This window comes from Panthera pardus, unplaced genomic scaffold, assembly GCF_024362965.1.
Source record: "Panthera pardus isolate Hobbes unplaced genomic scaffold, ASM2436296v1 HiC_scaffold_16, whole genome shotgun sequence".
NCBI classification, from domain to species: Eukaryota; Metazoa; Chordata; class Mammalia; order Carnivora; family Felidae; genus Panthera; species Panthera pardus.
The window spans coordinates 126,954,378-126,970,760 of NW_026526721.1; the positions used below are offsets into that span (position 1 = coordinate 126,954,378).

General features: G+C 48.9%; 1 protein-coding gene across 3 annotated transcripts in view; it reads right to left on the reverse strand.

Moving 5' to 3' along the window:
• Positions 1 to 16,383, reverse strand: part of EPHB1 (EPH receptor B1) — a 431,060-nt gene that overhangs the window by 258,589 nt on the left and 156,088 nt on the right. For all 3 annotated transcript variants that reach the window (XM_053903793.1, XM_019437143.2, XM_019437149.2), the window contains exon 3: positions 11,112 to 11,793. In XM_053903793.1, the coding sequence (XP_053759768.1) occupies positions 11,112 to 11,793 (682 nt within the window). The remainder of the gene's footprint in view (positions 1 to 11,111; positions 11,794 to 16,383) is intronic.

Below are 16,383 nucleotides of genomic sequence, written 5' to 3' on the forward strand. Positions count from 1 at the left end.
CAGAGTTGGAAGACAAAAGCCACAGAGAGAAGGAGGCAGTGAGCAGCCACCCAGGGCTAAGATCAGGCTTGCTGGTAGAAGCAGGGCCAGGGCTTCAGCAGGGCTGCAGGATTTAGCTCTGGCCTAGGGAGTAGATGCCTGGTCAGTGGCAGGACTGACACTGCTGGACAGCTCTGCTGAGGGTGGGTTGGTGCAGAAGAAACAAAGAGGAGGGTGGGGCAGGTGAGGGCTGAGCACTGGTGATTTAGGAAGGGGCAGCTGAGGGGGAGCCACCAGGGTGTGCCGAAACCCTAAGCCCCAGAGTTAAGCTGGGAGAACTGAAGGAAAGGATGTGTGGTAGAGGGTCTGGGCCAAAGGGTAAGAGCTGAGAGATGCAGGGAGCAGAGCAGGACTGCACGGGGTGAGCAAGGAGCCCAGAACTGGCTCCGGGCAGGAGAGGAAGGATGGGAAAAGTGAGGTGTATTTTCCCACAAACCAGGCTGGCCGGGTTTTCTGGGACTGGACCAGGAGAACAGCCTGGCCCTTGAGCACCAGCATCTGTTCCTGTCCTGTCCCATCTGCAGACCGGTCACCTGCCACTAACTAAGAAATGTCAAAATGGGTGAGCGGCATGTGCCAACATGTCCTGATGCTATAGATGGACAAAGAACAGATCAAGGGCGGATATATGGCAGGAGGGAACGGGACAGAGGGGGACAGAGGAAAGTGAGGAATAGACCATGCCATGGAGGGAGCAAACCCCAAAAGGTCTGCAACAAGCAAACCACCTGATTTAATGATGTGTTGTACAGGAACGCTTGTCGAGTCCCGTACAACTGAACATCAGGGCAACTTGTGAATGCTACCATGTTCAATGCCCTACATAGCAAGACAAATGTAAACTGAAACCACAGTGGGTTGCTGGTTTTCATCTACTAGATTGGCAAAGATAAAAATGATCGACATTTTGTTCTCTTGGCAAAGGTGTGGGGAGTAGGCACTCTCTTACGCTGTTGGAGGTAGCAAAATTGGTAGAAAATGCCCTTTTTTTTTTTTCTGGAGGACTATTCAGGAACGTCTCTCAAAATTAGAAATGTATATACTCTGATTCAGCAATTTTTCTTCTAGTATATGTGCTGCCGAAGCGAGCACAGCAATTTTTCTTCTAAGAATTTCCTGCACCCTTAGTTCTTAGAAAAGTGCTTGGCACATAGAAAGTCCTCAATAAATATTCATTGCATAAATTAATTAAGGAATTTGACTCGCAGATATACTCGTACACAAGTACAAAGATAAATGCAAGGATCTTTGTTGAAATATTGTTTAGAAATAACAACAACAACAAAAAAAAAACAGGAAGCAACCTACATGTATATAAATGAAGAACAATGAAGGCACACCCATTTAATACAACACTACAGAATCATTTGAAAAAATGAGGCAGATTTCTGTGTAATACAGAATAAGTATTTCATTGTTGAAAACTTCATTGTTAAATAAGAAACAGGTGGGGTGACTAGGTAAAAAGCCCTGGGTAATATGTCTCTATACAGGTGGGAAAAAGATATAGCTATATTCTGGGTGTGCAAATGCACACACTTTTCTTTGCATATTAGAAACTTTAACAGCTAGGGCTCCTGGTGAGGACAAGAGTAGGAGGGAAACTTTTTCCTATTTACTACCTGTCCAAAACATTTTTAATTTTTAAAAAAAATTTTTTAACATTTATTCATTTTTGAGAGATGGAGAAACAGAGCATGAGTGGGTTAGGGGCAGAGAGAGAGGGAGAACAGAATCTGAAGCAGGCTCCATCTAGGCTCTGAGCTGTCAGTACAGAGCCTGATGCGGGGCTCAAACCCATGGAATGGGAGATCATGACCTGAGCTGAAGTTGGATGCTTAACTGAATGAACCGGTTACCCCGGCTCCCACAAAACATTTTTAAAATAACAACAAAAAGTAACTTTGCAGAAGAGAGATTTGCATAAAAGTTCTACCCCAGAGACTGGATCAGTGAGCCCTGATTCACTATTAGGAAGAAGGGCTCCGATGAACCAGACTGCCTCAGGAAGTCTGAGTGTCTCATCACTGGAGGTGTTGAAAAGCAGGGTGGTGGACCACTGTGGGAAAGCAATGTATCATCTGGTGGGCTGGACTCACTCTCCTTAGAGGTCTTACCTAGCTGGGAGGAGCTATCCTCCACCGGGTCCCACCAGGGCAACATAGCTTCTTGTGACTCCCTTGTACTGTGGACATTGTAACCACTTTCCAGAGAGCTAAGAATGTAGCAGATTCTTAGAAGTAAAATCGCTCAATCTATGTACAGAAGTATAAAGGGCCTGGCATCTGTAGGTACCCAGTAAGTACCTAAAGAAAGAATGAGCACAGGTATCATTAGATCCACATGAACTCACAAGTGGAATCCAACTTGATTGAAGAACAGAAGGCCAGAACGGCCCAGACCTGCAAGGAGGAGACCAGAGCAGGTCCCCAAGGGTAATACCCAAAGACCAAGTAACTCCAGTCACCACTAGGAATGTGTCCCCATTCCTAGTGACAGTGGGCTATTCCAGGCAGAGTCCAGGGACAAGCCAGAAACCAAAGGACCTGTTTCTTTGTCCATCTCTTCCCCAGAACTGGGCCCTACCCTCAATAAAAACCTCTGTTAGGGCTGGGTTTGGCCCTCTCTGGCCCTGAATTTCTGTCCTGTGATTCTAAGAAGCCTCCTGAGACTCCCCACAGTGCCTCATTAGCCTCACCCTCACCTCTCCTGATTTCCTCCTGACCCCCTTGGCCAGAAGTGCGCTCGCACGTGCGCGCGCGCGCACAAACACGCACACACACACACACACACACACACACACACACACACACACACAGGATAAGCCCAGCCTATCTGCAGCTGCACGGATTCATTCTGCAACAGGCTGGGATGATCCACAGGAAGGTGGGATGTTCTCTGTCGTAGGGGATAACTCCTGGGGCCCAGAGCCAACCTAGACATACTCCTGTATACTAAACCACATCTCCACAGGATTGGCCTGCCTTGCCCTCATTAGCTGGCCCTTGAAACAAAAATGGAAGGCCCAGCTGCCATATCAACTGGTACTCAAGCTCTTAGTTAAGCCACCAAAGAGTGTAGATATGACTTCTACAGGCAGAGACCTCTCCCCTAGGAAAAGACCAAGAGCATCCCTCTCTCCCTGTTCCTGTCAAAGCCCTCTTGGTAAACTAAGGTTTGCTCCTGGTGGTTTGCCCATGTCTGGGACGCATCCCTTCTCTGTTTGCAAATATCCTGGGCTGATTCTTCTCAGTCTTTTCCACCCCACTTCCTTCAGGGAGAAATAAGACCCAGGAGCATTAGGGCACTGTCAACACAGCTTGTCAAAGGCCAAAAGCAATGGGAAAAGAATTCAGACTGTCAGAGCTCCCTGGGGACCAGAACTGAAGAACCCCATTGCAAGCAGGCTCAGACTCAGAATGATTTTGATCTTCATGCTTCAAAATGAAATGTAGTGATTCCTCACCCAGGCAAGCAAGTTTGTGTGGATGTTCATCCTCAAGTTCTGCAGGCAGGGACTACCCGGCTCCAGAGCGAGATGGGGACAGGAAGCAAAGAGGGAAAGTCTGACCCCCACCCTGCCTGAGCTGGGATTCCGCCCTGGGGGCCCATGCTGGTTCTGAGACCCATTAGAGAGCCACAGTCAGGCCTCCAGCTGACATCCCCACCACCTTCCCTCTGTCCCCTTTTATAAGCACAAAGCCTTAGACCTCATCCTTCCCAGGGAGCTTGGGGTCGCCCCCCAACCCTAAGATGCTATGCAACCTCTGGGTGGCTCAACTAGCAGATGAACATGTCAGAGGATTTGGAGAGACAGGGTTGCAGCCAGAGAGGCTAAAAGAAGCTGTTGGCAGTCAATGTGGAGCTCTGTGCTGTACAGTGGGCAAACGTATGGCCACAGAACACGGTGCCAGGGAGCCCTGACCCAAGAAACAACAGTGGATAACACAGTCACAAGAGAGGGTTATCTATGAGAGAACAACTGAGGCAAGCCTGATAGTCCTGAAGATACATGTTGTATGTTTAAGGATGGTTAACTTTAACAAAATCCAGTCTCACATGCAAAGGGAGATGGTGGCCTCCCCAGACCGGGATTCTGATCCCTGCTCTGACATTAGCCAGCCAGGGCTCTCTAGACTGGTACCCAGAAATGCTCCCTGGCTTTCCTCTCTCTGTGGATACCGTGGTGGTCTCTCATCATCCCACACGCCTGTCCAGCTTGAGTAGTTTCAGACTCTCTAGTTCTGCATGGGCCAATGACGGTGCAGTAAGTGGTGACCTTAGGGCCTCAAGTGGACCGCTCGCCCGTGACAATTCCACTACCCACACCGTCTGAGTAATGGCTACATAGTGTGTCTGTCAGCATCTTTGATAGCACACATTTAGTAAGTGGTGGATTCCATGCCGGGCAGCTCTTGTGCACAGAACACTGCCAAATCGTTCTCAGTCACTCCAGCACTGACCTGGGAGAATCACAACTGTTTGGTCAACACCAGTGGAATTTGGTGCTTCCACCCAGGTCTTTCAAAGGCAGAGGGGCAGCACAGATCACAAGAGGACTTGGAACCTGAAGCTCCCCTCTCTTCCCTCCCTTCCCCTCTTGCTGTCCTCCACTATCACCAGAGCACAGGACCGAGTGCTCCCGCCTCATATGCTGGAGTCAGGGAGGCACTGGGGCATCCTTCCAGCTCTGTTTGCTGTTGCTCATGCTGGTGTCACAGCCCATTACATCCAGCCAATTACATTAGATTCTTCTCTGGAGGGCACTGGGCAGGGCCACTGTAGGGAGCAGAGGAAGCCCAAGAGACTTCTAAATGAAGTAGCCTGTTGGGAAATCCTATTATGAAGCTCATCTTACAAGGCTGCGGTGTTAATGACCCTGTCCTCCCCGAGCCCTGAGCAGAGCTGGTCTCCCTGGGGCTGGAGCGGAGGCTGACTGAGCTGCAGGCTTCCTCTCACTCACCAGCCAACAGCTGATGGGCTGGAGCTAGAAGACAGGGTTCCCCAGTGCCCCGGATGCAGCTGCCAGGCTGGTGGCTGCGCCTGTGCACACACCTTCACACACACACACACACACACACACACACACACACACACCCTCCCTCCCCTTGGGACCCACTTTCTCTTTCAGAACCCAGGATGAGAATGCAGGTGGTAACCCAAAGCTGGGACCAGCAACCCCAAGAGAGATGGAAATAGGCCCCAGAACTTTTTTTTCCAAGGCGAGTGAAATTAGACATTTTTCTCCACCTTCAAATCCTGCAGATTTTCTGTCTCAACTCCCCCAGGCTTATAAATTGGCTCATCTCAGCCACTCAAGTTGACAAAGGCACCAAAACTGTTGAAAGGTTCAAAATGTCCCTTGGGTTTCCAGGCATGAAGGAATTTACATGTAGGTGGAAAATTACCATGAAAAAAGGCCCCATTTGAAGAAAGGGGAGTGCCTAAGCAGCTGGGGAAGGACAGCAGCCTCTGGGGCATTGGCAAGGGAGTGGATGGCTTGAGGAGTGCCTGGGAGGGTTACACAGGACAAGTGCCAGAGAGGGTGTAGGCCCTAGCTCAGGGCTTTGACAGACATGTGGGGAGTGGGAGAGACATGAAACAGGGAGTTGGATGAACCAAGAACTGCTCTGGTCTTCTCCAGAAGTTGTCAAGGTCCTGCCAACATCTGGAGTTGGGATGGATGGTCTCAGCTGACTTGAGAGTCCCCTGGAAAAGCCATGTGGATTCCTGGTTACGGCACACACGTCCTCAGCTCCAACCCTGATTGGCAGGACCTGAGAAAGTCACAGGAGTCCTGCAGGCTTGACGGTGCCCTTGAGGACAGCAATCCACCCCTGATGTTTGTTTGGAGAATAGCCCTGAGTGATCCAGCTGGTGCTGGCCAGCTGCAGGAAAGGCTGCTTTTTTCTGTAACTCCCAGACAGTCCTCCCTCAGCTTTCTGTCCCTCACTCCTCTGTCCATAGCCCCCTTCTCAGGCTTTCTAGCAGCTCGGCTTGTAGGGCCCTGCTCAAAGTGTGTTGATGCTCTGAGCATCTCCCTGCTGCTGGCCAGCTAGCCTCGTGCTCAGTCTGCCCAGCTTCCAGCCCACTCCTGCAGTCCCTTTTCCCAGACTCCTTCCATGTCACCTCAGGTCCACCCTTCTGCAAATCCCACAAGCCCAAGATGCCTTCAGTGACCTCCCCTGAGCCCCCTTCTTCTATACTCCAGCAACATAGAAGGTTCTGGTCTAGAGCTTAGATCTGGGGTCCTTGGCCTGGGCTCCACTTGACCTATGCAATACAATCTCAGAAGGGGTCACCTGGGGATATCATTTTATAAAACCTCTCCTGTGGGGTCTCATGCCCACCATGGAATCAAGAATCACTGCTGCAGATGACCATCCTCCTCAGGCTTGGGGAGTCTTCTCTCCTCACTCAGACCTCCAGCTCACAAAGACCACCTGCCTACACAACCTGCCTCAAGGCAGTTGGCATGGGCCACACCTTTCAAATGTGTATTAACTGACCCACTGACTTGTTGAGGGACAGTGAATCACACTGACATGCTGATCACTGGTCACTGCTGGACAGTCATGGAGCTGGGGCCACGCAGGTGCAGGCAAGTGATGGATGAATATTCAGGTCTCCTGCTGACCTGTGTCTCTGAGTGGGGACATCACATGCCACCTTCATTCCAGAATTTTATCCCCTTAGAAGCCAGAGTCAGATGGTGTGTTTCAGGGCTTAAGGGCAATGCCATGGCATCGCATGGCTTTCATAGCACTCTCATATGCACTAATTATCCACTTAATTCTCATACACCCTAAGAAGTAGGCACAGAAGAAAGGGCTCTCATGGGAAAAGACTTACCTTAAAACTACCCAGAAGCTCACAGCAGAGTCAGGACTAAAACCAGTTCCTATCTCTAGGTTAGACCTCTTCCACCTGGATATACTCCTTTCCCCTTTCATCTTCCTACACCCTCCCCTCGAGTGACAGCACCAACAACAAAGGCCTGGGCCCAATGGGTCAGCGTGTGCCTTCTACAGTGGTGAGCCAAGGCTGGCCTAAACACCCACAGGAACAGGAATAAGGGAGGATAGCAGGGAAGGTCATACATAGCATTGTCATTCTCTGAGTCCTGAGTATGGCTGGAGATGCAGGCTAATGAGACAGCTCTTTTTGGAAGCTCCCAGGACTATGTCTGGGAAGGAAAGCCAGGCCCTCAAGGAGTACTCAGGGGCAGAAACAGAATCAAGCCCCATGAGTATATTGCTCCAGCTAGGATCTGGCTGCCAGAGGCTGTTCTAGCACCTGAGACCCCTCCCTGGGCACCCAAATGGGATACCATAGTCTCCAAGCTTCCAACAGACAGCTAAGAGGCCTACACATGCCAGGTTCCCCCTAGCAACTGTCAGTCTCAGCCCAGCCCTCCTCCCCAAGACTGACTTCAGCTGGCACAATATTTCAGGCTCCATGGCACAGAGGAAGCTTGCTGAGTGCCAGCTCTCAGGGCCCCTGGCCCCAGGGATGGGCAGACTGCAGGCAGCCACACAGAAAATCAACTTAGCCATCAACCTGAGTAGGAAAGGTATGGGGTGGGTAAAGACAAAGCCATGAGTGCTCATTGATCGACTATACTATGAGCATAAGGTTTGAAGTTGGGGCAGATGGGCCATTTTCCTAGTAATTAATAATTTTATAGGCGGGACCAGAGTCACTGGAGGGGTCAGCAGGCTACTATGACTCTGACTGATTGGTCCAATCTGTGTGAGTATAAAGGATGAGTCCAGAAGAGGCCTTGGGCCATGGAGCCCTCTAGAAAGTATGTCTGCCACTTGTGGCACATCCTAATGTATAAGATCCCCCCAACAGCTTCCTCTGCTTGCCCCCATCTTGCCCCCACCCTCATCAGGACAGGAGAGCTCTAGGCCAGGACCACTCTTCACTGGCTGGGCTACCTAACTGGTCTCCAGGTGCTTCTGCACAACAGAACAACAGGTCACCATGACTTTGACAGGAGCAGGTTTAGTAGACACAAAGTGAAGGTCAGAATAAGGTTCCTGTCCATGATGAAAGTCTGTCTTGCCAGAAAATAATATAAAGATATTCTATAGATTTGACACATGCAAAGGCCCAGATTCAAATATCCAGAGAAAAGTTTATCAGGTCAGTATAACTGAGTGAAGCCCAGAATCATCCAGGTTTGGCCCAGCCAGGTTCCAGGGCATTAATTCTCAGGGCTGTGTTGGAGGAGAATAGCTTGCCTTCCCTCCCCAGTCCTGCCAGGACAGCTGAAAGGGGCTCATCGTGTCTCACCCACAATTCTCTGGCATCCCCCATTCTCCATGCTTCTGGCCGGAGAACTGGCTACACTAGGTGGGCCACCCCACCTGCCCCACTGCCGTCAAGGGCTATGGTGCCTACCTGACAGCACAGCACAAGAACCCAAAATGGGTGGGGTACCCTTGCCTGGAGACACATACAGGGACGAGTCACAAATCCTTCCACATGCACTGCCCATCTCCATCCAAAGGGTGCAGAGTCCTCCCAATATCACCGTCGATGGCCAAGACCTCTTTGCCTCCCTGGGGCAGCCCGCTTAGTTCTGGAAAGGGAGTCCTGGATGATCATCCATCAAAGCCAGATTACTAGCAGAGCCAATGGCTAAGATTTGGAGGATGTATCTTAAAGTCCTTGAGATAGGAAAAAAGGTGGGCTTCTCTGCCCTTCTAGGACACAAGCTCAGCCAGGCTGCTGGGCTGTGAGACCCATGACACCACCTGGCTTGCCACTCTCTACTCTCAGAAATGCCACCAAAACGTGGCTGCCTATGCTTCTAAAATGGCAAAGTGATGCCCTGGCCACCCCGTTTCCTCCACCCTCCAGCACATTTGCAATAGGCAATTTGTGAAATCAAGCCAGTTTCATAATAACTCTAGATTAGGAACGTCCACCAAAAGTCAGAAGGGGGTTGGAGCTGGGTAGGGAGAATGGAAAGAAGCCACTTGGATTTACATATTTGTCTCCATAGGCCATCCCACAACAACTGCAGGAGGTGACTTGACAAACAGCACAGACAGCAGAACCCCCCAAAAGAGAAAAGTTCCAATTAGCCCAAAGAAATGAGAGCCAGTTCCCAGAGTCCCAATTAAATCAGAACCAATCAATGCTTGCCCTGATTCCTGCCATTCTGCTCGGGAAATAATGGGAAAAGCAAGAGGGCCCCAGCCAGGAAGTGCAGTGTGGCAGCTCTTTGAAGCCTGAAGAAATCATCAGCACTTTTGCAAGCGTGCCTGGCAGCTGCCGCACCTGCACCTTTAAGAACTCAGCCTAGTGCCCGGGTCCCCACTCAGACCCTGACAAATGCCAAAAAGGGCGCCTCCTGCCCCACCTCCAACCAGGGGGACAAAGAGGAACGCTGTGGGGCCAGGCTAGGCTGGTTTTAAAACTGTCTGCCTTGATTCATCACTTGATCTGGCACTCTGTCCCCTCTGTTTCCACACCATCCATCACGGGCACCATAACCAAGAAATCCAATAAAGACACAAAGGCCTTAGTTCTCCGCTCTCAGCAGGCCTCAGAAAGGCTGTGTGAGTGCCCCAGCCCAGGCAATTAGCTGAGTCCAAAGGATCGCAGAGCTGATGGGCATTAGCAATCCTGTGCCTGGTGCTTGGCTGCAGGTGTTTGGGGAGCAAGGTAAGAGAGGAAAGGGACAGGCAAAGACAATATGGTGGTCAGGCGGAGTGTCAGAGGGGGGCAACAGGGAGGATGGCTGATAGGAAGCTCATGAGAGAGCAGAGGGAGCTAATGGAGCTCCAACTCCAACCTGCCCCCAGAGGTCTGGGGCAACCTAAACGATGAGTTAGGGTCAAGGTGGTCATTTCTGAGGTCTATGTGGGAAGCCCTGCCCTTGAAAGAATCTGAAACTTTGAATGCCACAGGCAAAATTTAATCGAGGAACGAAGTCTTCTCTTCCCCAACTCTGGACACCCCCTCCCTGTATTCAGCTTCCATGCACTTACTAAAGAAATGAGTCATGGATTCTCTAGACCATCCTATTCATTCTCAGAGAAGAATCTCAAACCAGTTCAGCTCATTTATTGCCATGTATTAGAAATGTGCTCTCTTGGACTGAGGAGAGCCATTGTGAGCACACAGTTCCGTGACACTCCCAAACTGCCAAGTTCGTATCACTCTGTATCCTTCGGAAGCAAAAGTAATACAATACCTGATACCACCTCCCCCCATTGCATTAGCTCATCTCCTTCCAGTACACAAAAGGTAGCTCCACCCCTGCCCCTGGCATTGAGCCCCTGGAGGAAGACAGCTGAGCAAAAGGCTTTGAGTTAATGAGCTACATGGGTTCAAGACCAAGCTGGGTTCTGGGGGAACTGAACTGAAATGACTTAAAGTATTTTGAAAATTCAGTCACTTCTCAACTACCCTTGAGTGAACTGCCCATGACAACCCAAATTCTCCATGCTTCAGAGCATGGGGCTGGACATGATGCAGGGGTGTGTGCATGGTGAAGGGCAAGAGAGTGCATACACAGACAAAACAGAATATGAATGTCCAGGGTTATTACGTGATTGCCTACCATTTGGAATTCTATCTCTTTCCCCATCATGAACACTGCATTCTGGTTGGACACAGTTGAAAAATCATCATAGCTGGGGATGTAGATGCCCCAGACCTTTTGTGTGTTTTTTTTTTTAAGTTTTTAAAATTTATTTTTGAGAGACAGAAAGAGAGATAGAGAGATAGAGAGAGATAGAAGCAGAGAGACAGGGAGGGGCAGAGGGAGAGGCAGAGAGAGAATCCCAAGCAGGGTCTGTGCTGTCAGTGCAGAGCCTGATGCAGGGCTTGAACCAAAGAGCCATGAGATCATGACCTGAGCCGCAAAAAAGAGTCAGATGCTTAACTGACTGAGCCACCCAGGAACCCCCCGACTCCCGCAGAGCTTTGTAATAAGCTATCAGGCTCTTCTGCTCCTTTATGACCCAGAGCTGGAGGTGGGGAAGATTTGCAGATTGGACCCTGTCCCAGGTGGGCAAGAAGCAGAGGCCTTAAGAGGCCCTAGGACTTACCCTTGCAGGCCACGCTGTTCTCGGGCTCATAGCCAGGCTTGCAGGTGCAGCGCCCGATGGGCACCATCCACTCTCCATCCCCATTGCAGTAGAGTTTGATGGGCACGTCCACTTCCTCTGCATTGGGGATGCATGTCCCCCGAGCAATCACCAGAGACGTGCTCTCTGCCCCAGTCATGGTCTCTGGAAACACAGCAAAATTTTGCACAATGCTGGGACACTTCTTGAAGAAGACGCGAACAGAAAGGAGAGACATACAGGCTCCATAATCCTGGAAAGCGAGGTAAAAACCATTCCGAGTAAGAGGGCCAAAGCTCCTGACTTCTGTGTTGACCTTCATCAACCTTCCCCCAAAGTCCACCTGGGAGAAGCTCTCATCTGCAGCAATGGTGTCTACTTTGAGGTAGGGGGCCTCAGACCAGAAGGCTGACTTCTTGGTGGCAATAACTGAGTCCGTCTCATAGTAGTACAAGTTGAAGGTCTCCTTGCAGGAACCTGGGACGTTGGGGAGGCTGCTGCAGTCTCTCACAGTGAAGCGCATCTCTGTGTAGATGCGATGAGCCCCCCGCCGGTTGATGAAGGTGGTGAGCAGCCAGTTGTTCTGGTTGGGCTCAAAGACGTTGCACACCTGGTAGGTGCGGATGGTGTTCAGGTTTTCATCGTAGCCACTGACTTCTTCCCACTGTACCAAGCAGGCCGCAGACACACACATGCAAAAACACAAAATAGAGAGTAAGAAGAAAAAAAGAGGCAGAGCAAAGAAGCCTCGTTCTGCAGAGGGCCTTATGAGCTCACCAGTCCGGCCACTTAACGTGAGAAATAAACATACCTAACCCTAATTTGTTTTTAAAGACCTCCTTATATGCAGACTTCAAATATTTCTCCACTGGTCACCCTGAAATAGAACAGACTTTACTCTAGAAAGCCTTCCTTCATCTAACCTACAGCACTCCTGCTGTGACTATGGCTCATCACCTCCACAGGACAAGCCTGAGGCTATCTGCCCTATGTGATGGCAACGACTTGATTCCTGAGTGACACAGCCTCTCCTCTCCACAACCACTCTGTGGATTAGGGGTCTAATTACAGGACACCCCTCACCTTAGAAATCCTCACTTCCGAACCTAATTCTTTATGGTGGTTCCTTTAGAGTTGTGAAAAGCATACGAATATAAGGCTTTTCACAACCTCTCAACAAACTTAGATTCTCATAAACTTTTGTTTTATAACATCAATTCCTTTGAAAAAGCTAAACCATAAAACTGGTAGGAGTAGGGGCTACTAAGTGAGATGCTTAAGGAAACAAATCAAGCTTCATTGGGTGCAAACTGAAAGCAGGGATGTAATGGAGGAGAATGCTGGAGGATGTCACATAGGGAGGAAGGAGAGCTTCTTAACAGGGGAGAGACAGCATGCTTCACACTAGAAAAGAAAACTCTCATTTTTAGCAGCCCTGCAGGTGGGAAAGAGAAGAGGAACAATGCATTTATTAAGTGGTGTCTCTTGATCTTCCCTTTAACACTGAAAACTAGATATTATCACCCCCAATTTACAGATGAAAAGATATCATGCAATTCACCCATGGTCACATGGCCATAAGAGACAGGATAGAGAGGAGAAAGAGGTATTTTGAATGGCCAAAGAAATTCACTTCCATCAGGGGTGGGAGGAGAGTCATGGGGCATTCTCTCTTCCTTGGGTTGGGACAGGAAGCCACTACCTGTACTGGCGAGCTCTCAGGACCCTGACTTCAAGAACTGAGAGTATTCCCAGGACGTTTCAATATGTTCATTAAATTCTGTTCTGCTTGCCAGAAACAAATAAGGGACTGAAGAAATTAAACTTCTCCTTTTTAATGTTTATTTATTTTGGGAGTGGGAGAGAGAGAGAGTGTGCGCGCACGAGTGTGTGTGAGCAGGGGAGGGACAGAGAGAGAGTGAGAGAGAATCCCAAGCCGGCTCTGGGCTGTCAGCACAGAGCCTTATGCAGGGCTCAGTCCCATGGACCGCAAGATCATGACCTGAGCCAAAATCAAGAGCTGGATGCTCAACTGACTGAACCACCCAGGCGCCCCAAGAAATTAAACTTTATCTTACGTGAAAAGAAAAAACAGATGATGATCCTTGACTTTAATATTTAGCAGTAGCAAAAAGTAAAAGTACAAAATAGTATCTATTTCTTTAAATATTGTGCTAATTGCTTATTATTCACAGTATAGAGCTGAAATATATAAAATAGTATTCTTAATTTAAAAAGCTGACGTCAGAGCACCTGGGTGGTTCAGTCAGTTAAGTGTCCGACTTCGGCTCAGGTCTTGATCTAATGGTTCATGAGTTCAAGCCCAGTGTCGGGTTCTGTGCTGACAGCTCAGAGACTGGAGCCTATTTCATACTCTGTGTCTCCCTCTCTCTCTCTGCCCTTTCTCCACTGTCTCTCTCTCTTTCAAAAATAAACATTAAAAAAATTTTTTTAAGTTGAAGTCAATCTTGTGTGCATGGAAAATACACACAGTTGCTTCTTGCACAGAATTAAGCCCCCTGTAGGAGCGGGAGGGCCAGGCTGCCCTTCAAGCTTGCGCCAGAGCATCTGAGACCAGGCGTGGTGTGTAGAACAAACAGGCACGTAGAGAGCTGGCCCCGCCCACCCAGACCTGAAGAGTGACCTCATGGCCACTTCTGCCGCCCGGGCCCTGCCACTGAGGCACCTGAGTACCAATCTATCCAAGGCTCTTCTCCCCCATCCCCTTCCAGCACCCCCAGGAGTCAGTCTCTTCCTCAGCTTGGAGTCCTTGGTGAGTTCTTTCCAGATCCTTGCACATTGCCAAACGTCACCTGGAACTTTGCTTAATTTCTTATCGATTCTCTAGATGTCAAGGAACCACTTTTAACTCCTCTTAAAGATTATGTAATGTCCTAGTTAAATGTGTTTGTTAAAGTTATGTTCTGCTTGCCTGGGCTTCTGGAACCAGAAGCAAATATATTACAGAGAAGTCTCTGACAGCTGTTTTAGTTTCAATTTTCAGACCTCTCTCCCTTTCGTGGCCATTTTGAAATAACATTTCCCCAGTTGACCCTACGTGACTTCTGAGAGGACAGCTTTCTTTTGCTGTTCTGTAGGTGCTTAAGCACAGCAGACTCCTAGTCCATGACTTCAGTTGGCCTGTGTGAAGTGGCGGCACAAACACAGGGCCCCTTTGTCAATGCACAGGTGAAGCCTGTGGCCCCATTTAGGGCAGGGACCTGTCCCAGCCAGAGCTGTTGACCCACTCAAGACAGCTGCGGCTTCGCTGTATGGGAGCAGGACAGGAAGCCCGCCTTTCAGGGCTCACCTTAGCACTGAGACTGTCACCACCAGCAGGTCTTAAATAGACAGAATGAGGCGTTTATACTCTTGCGGAGCGGGGATATTGAGAACATTTATCTTAGAAAATGACACTGATTGGTATTATAAGACCCAATAGAGGTAATCGTTTCAAACATTAACCTCTCTGGGCCTCAGTTTTCTCATCTGTAAAATGAGGAATCATACTGGGTGACCTCAAGTTATAAAATCTACACAGATTTAATTGATTCCATGACAGCTCCTAAGGGAGCGATCAAAGCAAATTAGGAGGAATACAGTTGTATATTCAAAGGGAAAGAGTAGAGAGAAATTGAGAGAAAGGAAATAACTTCCCTGTTGTTTGGGGAAAGGCCATCACAGAGCCTCACATTCATTTCTTTCTCTCTTTCATTCTCCTGTCAGCAGGTACGACAGGGGTTGGAAAAATATGCTTACAGAGTGGGCTAGAGTAGGCATGAATGCCTTCCGGGCAAGCGGCAATTAGGACCGGGGGCCTTGAAGAAAGAGAATTATTTTGGCAAACAGAGAGGCGGGTGGAATGGCATTCTTAGCAGGGAGGGACAAACATTGTTATTTGTCTGTGATATCTGGAGTCAGCCTCATTGCTTTATAGTTATACCTCACTCATTCATCAATGAAAAAAAAATATTTGCTGAATGCCAACTTTATGCCAGGTATTCTATTAACCACTGGGGATACAACAATATGACGCTTATAATCTCGTAAGAGAAACAGAAATTAGATAAATGGTGATTAAAATAACTAAATAATTACAATTGTGCTAGCTGCTGTGAGGGAAAATTACAGGGTGCCTAGAGAGGGGGTGTACCTGATGCAGAGAGGAGTGTCAGGGAAGAACCTCCAAACTGAGAGGGGATGGACGGATAGAAGTTAGAAGAAGTGTGTGTTTGCTGGGGCCAAGAGGGACAGAGGAGGAGTGGGGAATCTAGGCCCAGGAACAGCAATTGCAAAGGCCCTGTGGTGGGAAAATGTGGCCTGGAGCCATTGAGTAATGCTGCCTGTGTGACAGAAGAGTCATAAAAAAACTGCAGATGCAGGAATAAGACTGAGGAGAGGGTGAGTCTGGTCAAGAACTCTGAATTTCATCCTGAGGGTAACTGGAAGTCATTGATGAGTTTCCGTGAGGAAAAGTACAGGTGATCAGAGCTGAGGTTTTAGAAGATTTATCTGATATAAAGTACAGATTGGGTTGGAGGGCCACCCCAATAGATGGTGGGGACAACTGGGTGCAGGTATGGTAGTACAGGCAACAGAGGACAGTAGGTTGGAGTAAACCAGTGGAAACTGAAAAGATAATCTGGGGTAGAACCTCTAGGTTTTCTTGAGCCGAGTGGGGGGTGGAGGACAGAGAGAGACCTGACCAGACCCAAGGCCCATGTATCCCTTAGCACTCTTCCACACATCAGGCTTTGAGCTCTGCTGTGTCCCTGGGGCACACCACTCCCAACTCCTTACAAGAGTGGATATCCTACCCATGGATGTGCAGAACTCAAGATTCTTTCACTCAAGGCCTGCAACAGCCCTGGTCCCTGTGACACACTCTCACTGCCTATCCCCAAGCTGATTTCCTAAGGGTCTCTGTTCAGTGGCAGCTTCTCAGCCTCTCCTTCTAGGCAACGGACATACTGCTTCTGTGTTCCTTTCTATAATTGTCTTTTACCATTAAAATGAGAACAAAGCACCATGATTTGCTTATCAGCTTGGCGAAAAATTAAAGAGATACAATAGCAAGTCTTGGTAAGAATCTGAAGCCAAGGGGACTCACAAGCCTAGTGGCGACCGTGTGACTGGTGGAATCTTTTAGAAGTCAAATCAACAGTTTCTCTCAACATTTCAAATGTTGGCCACAACTCAAATAAGCAGGGAAAAGGTACATCATTAAAAAAAAAAAAAGATCATTGTGATAACT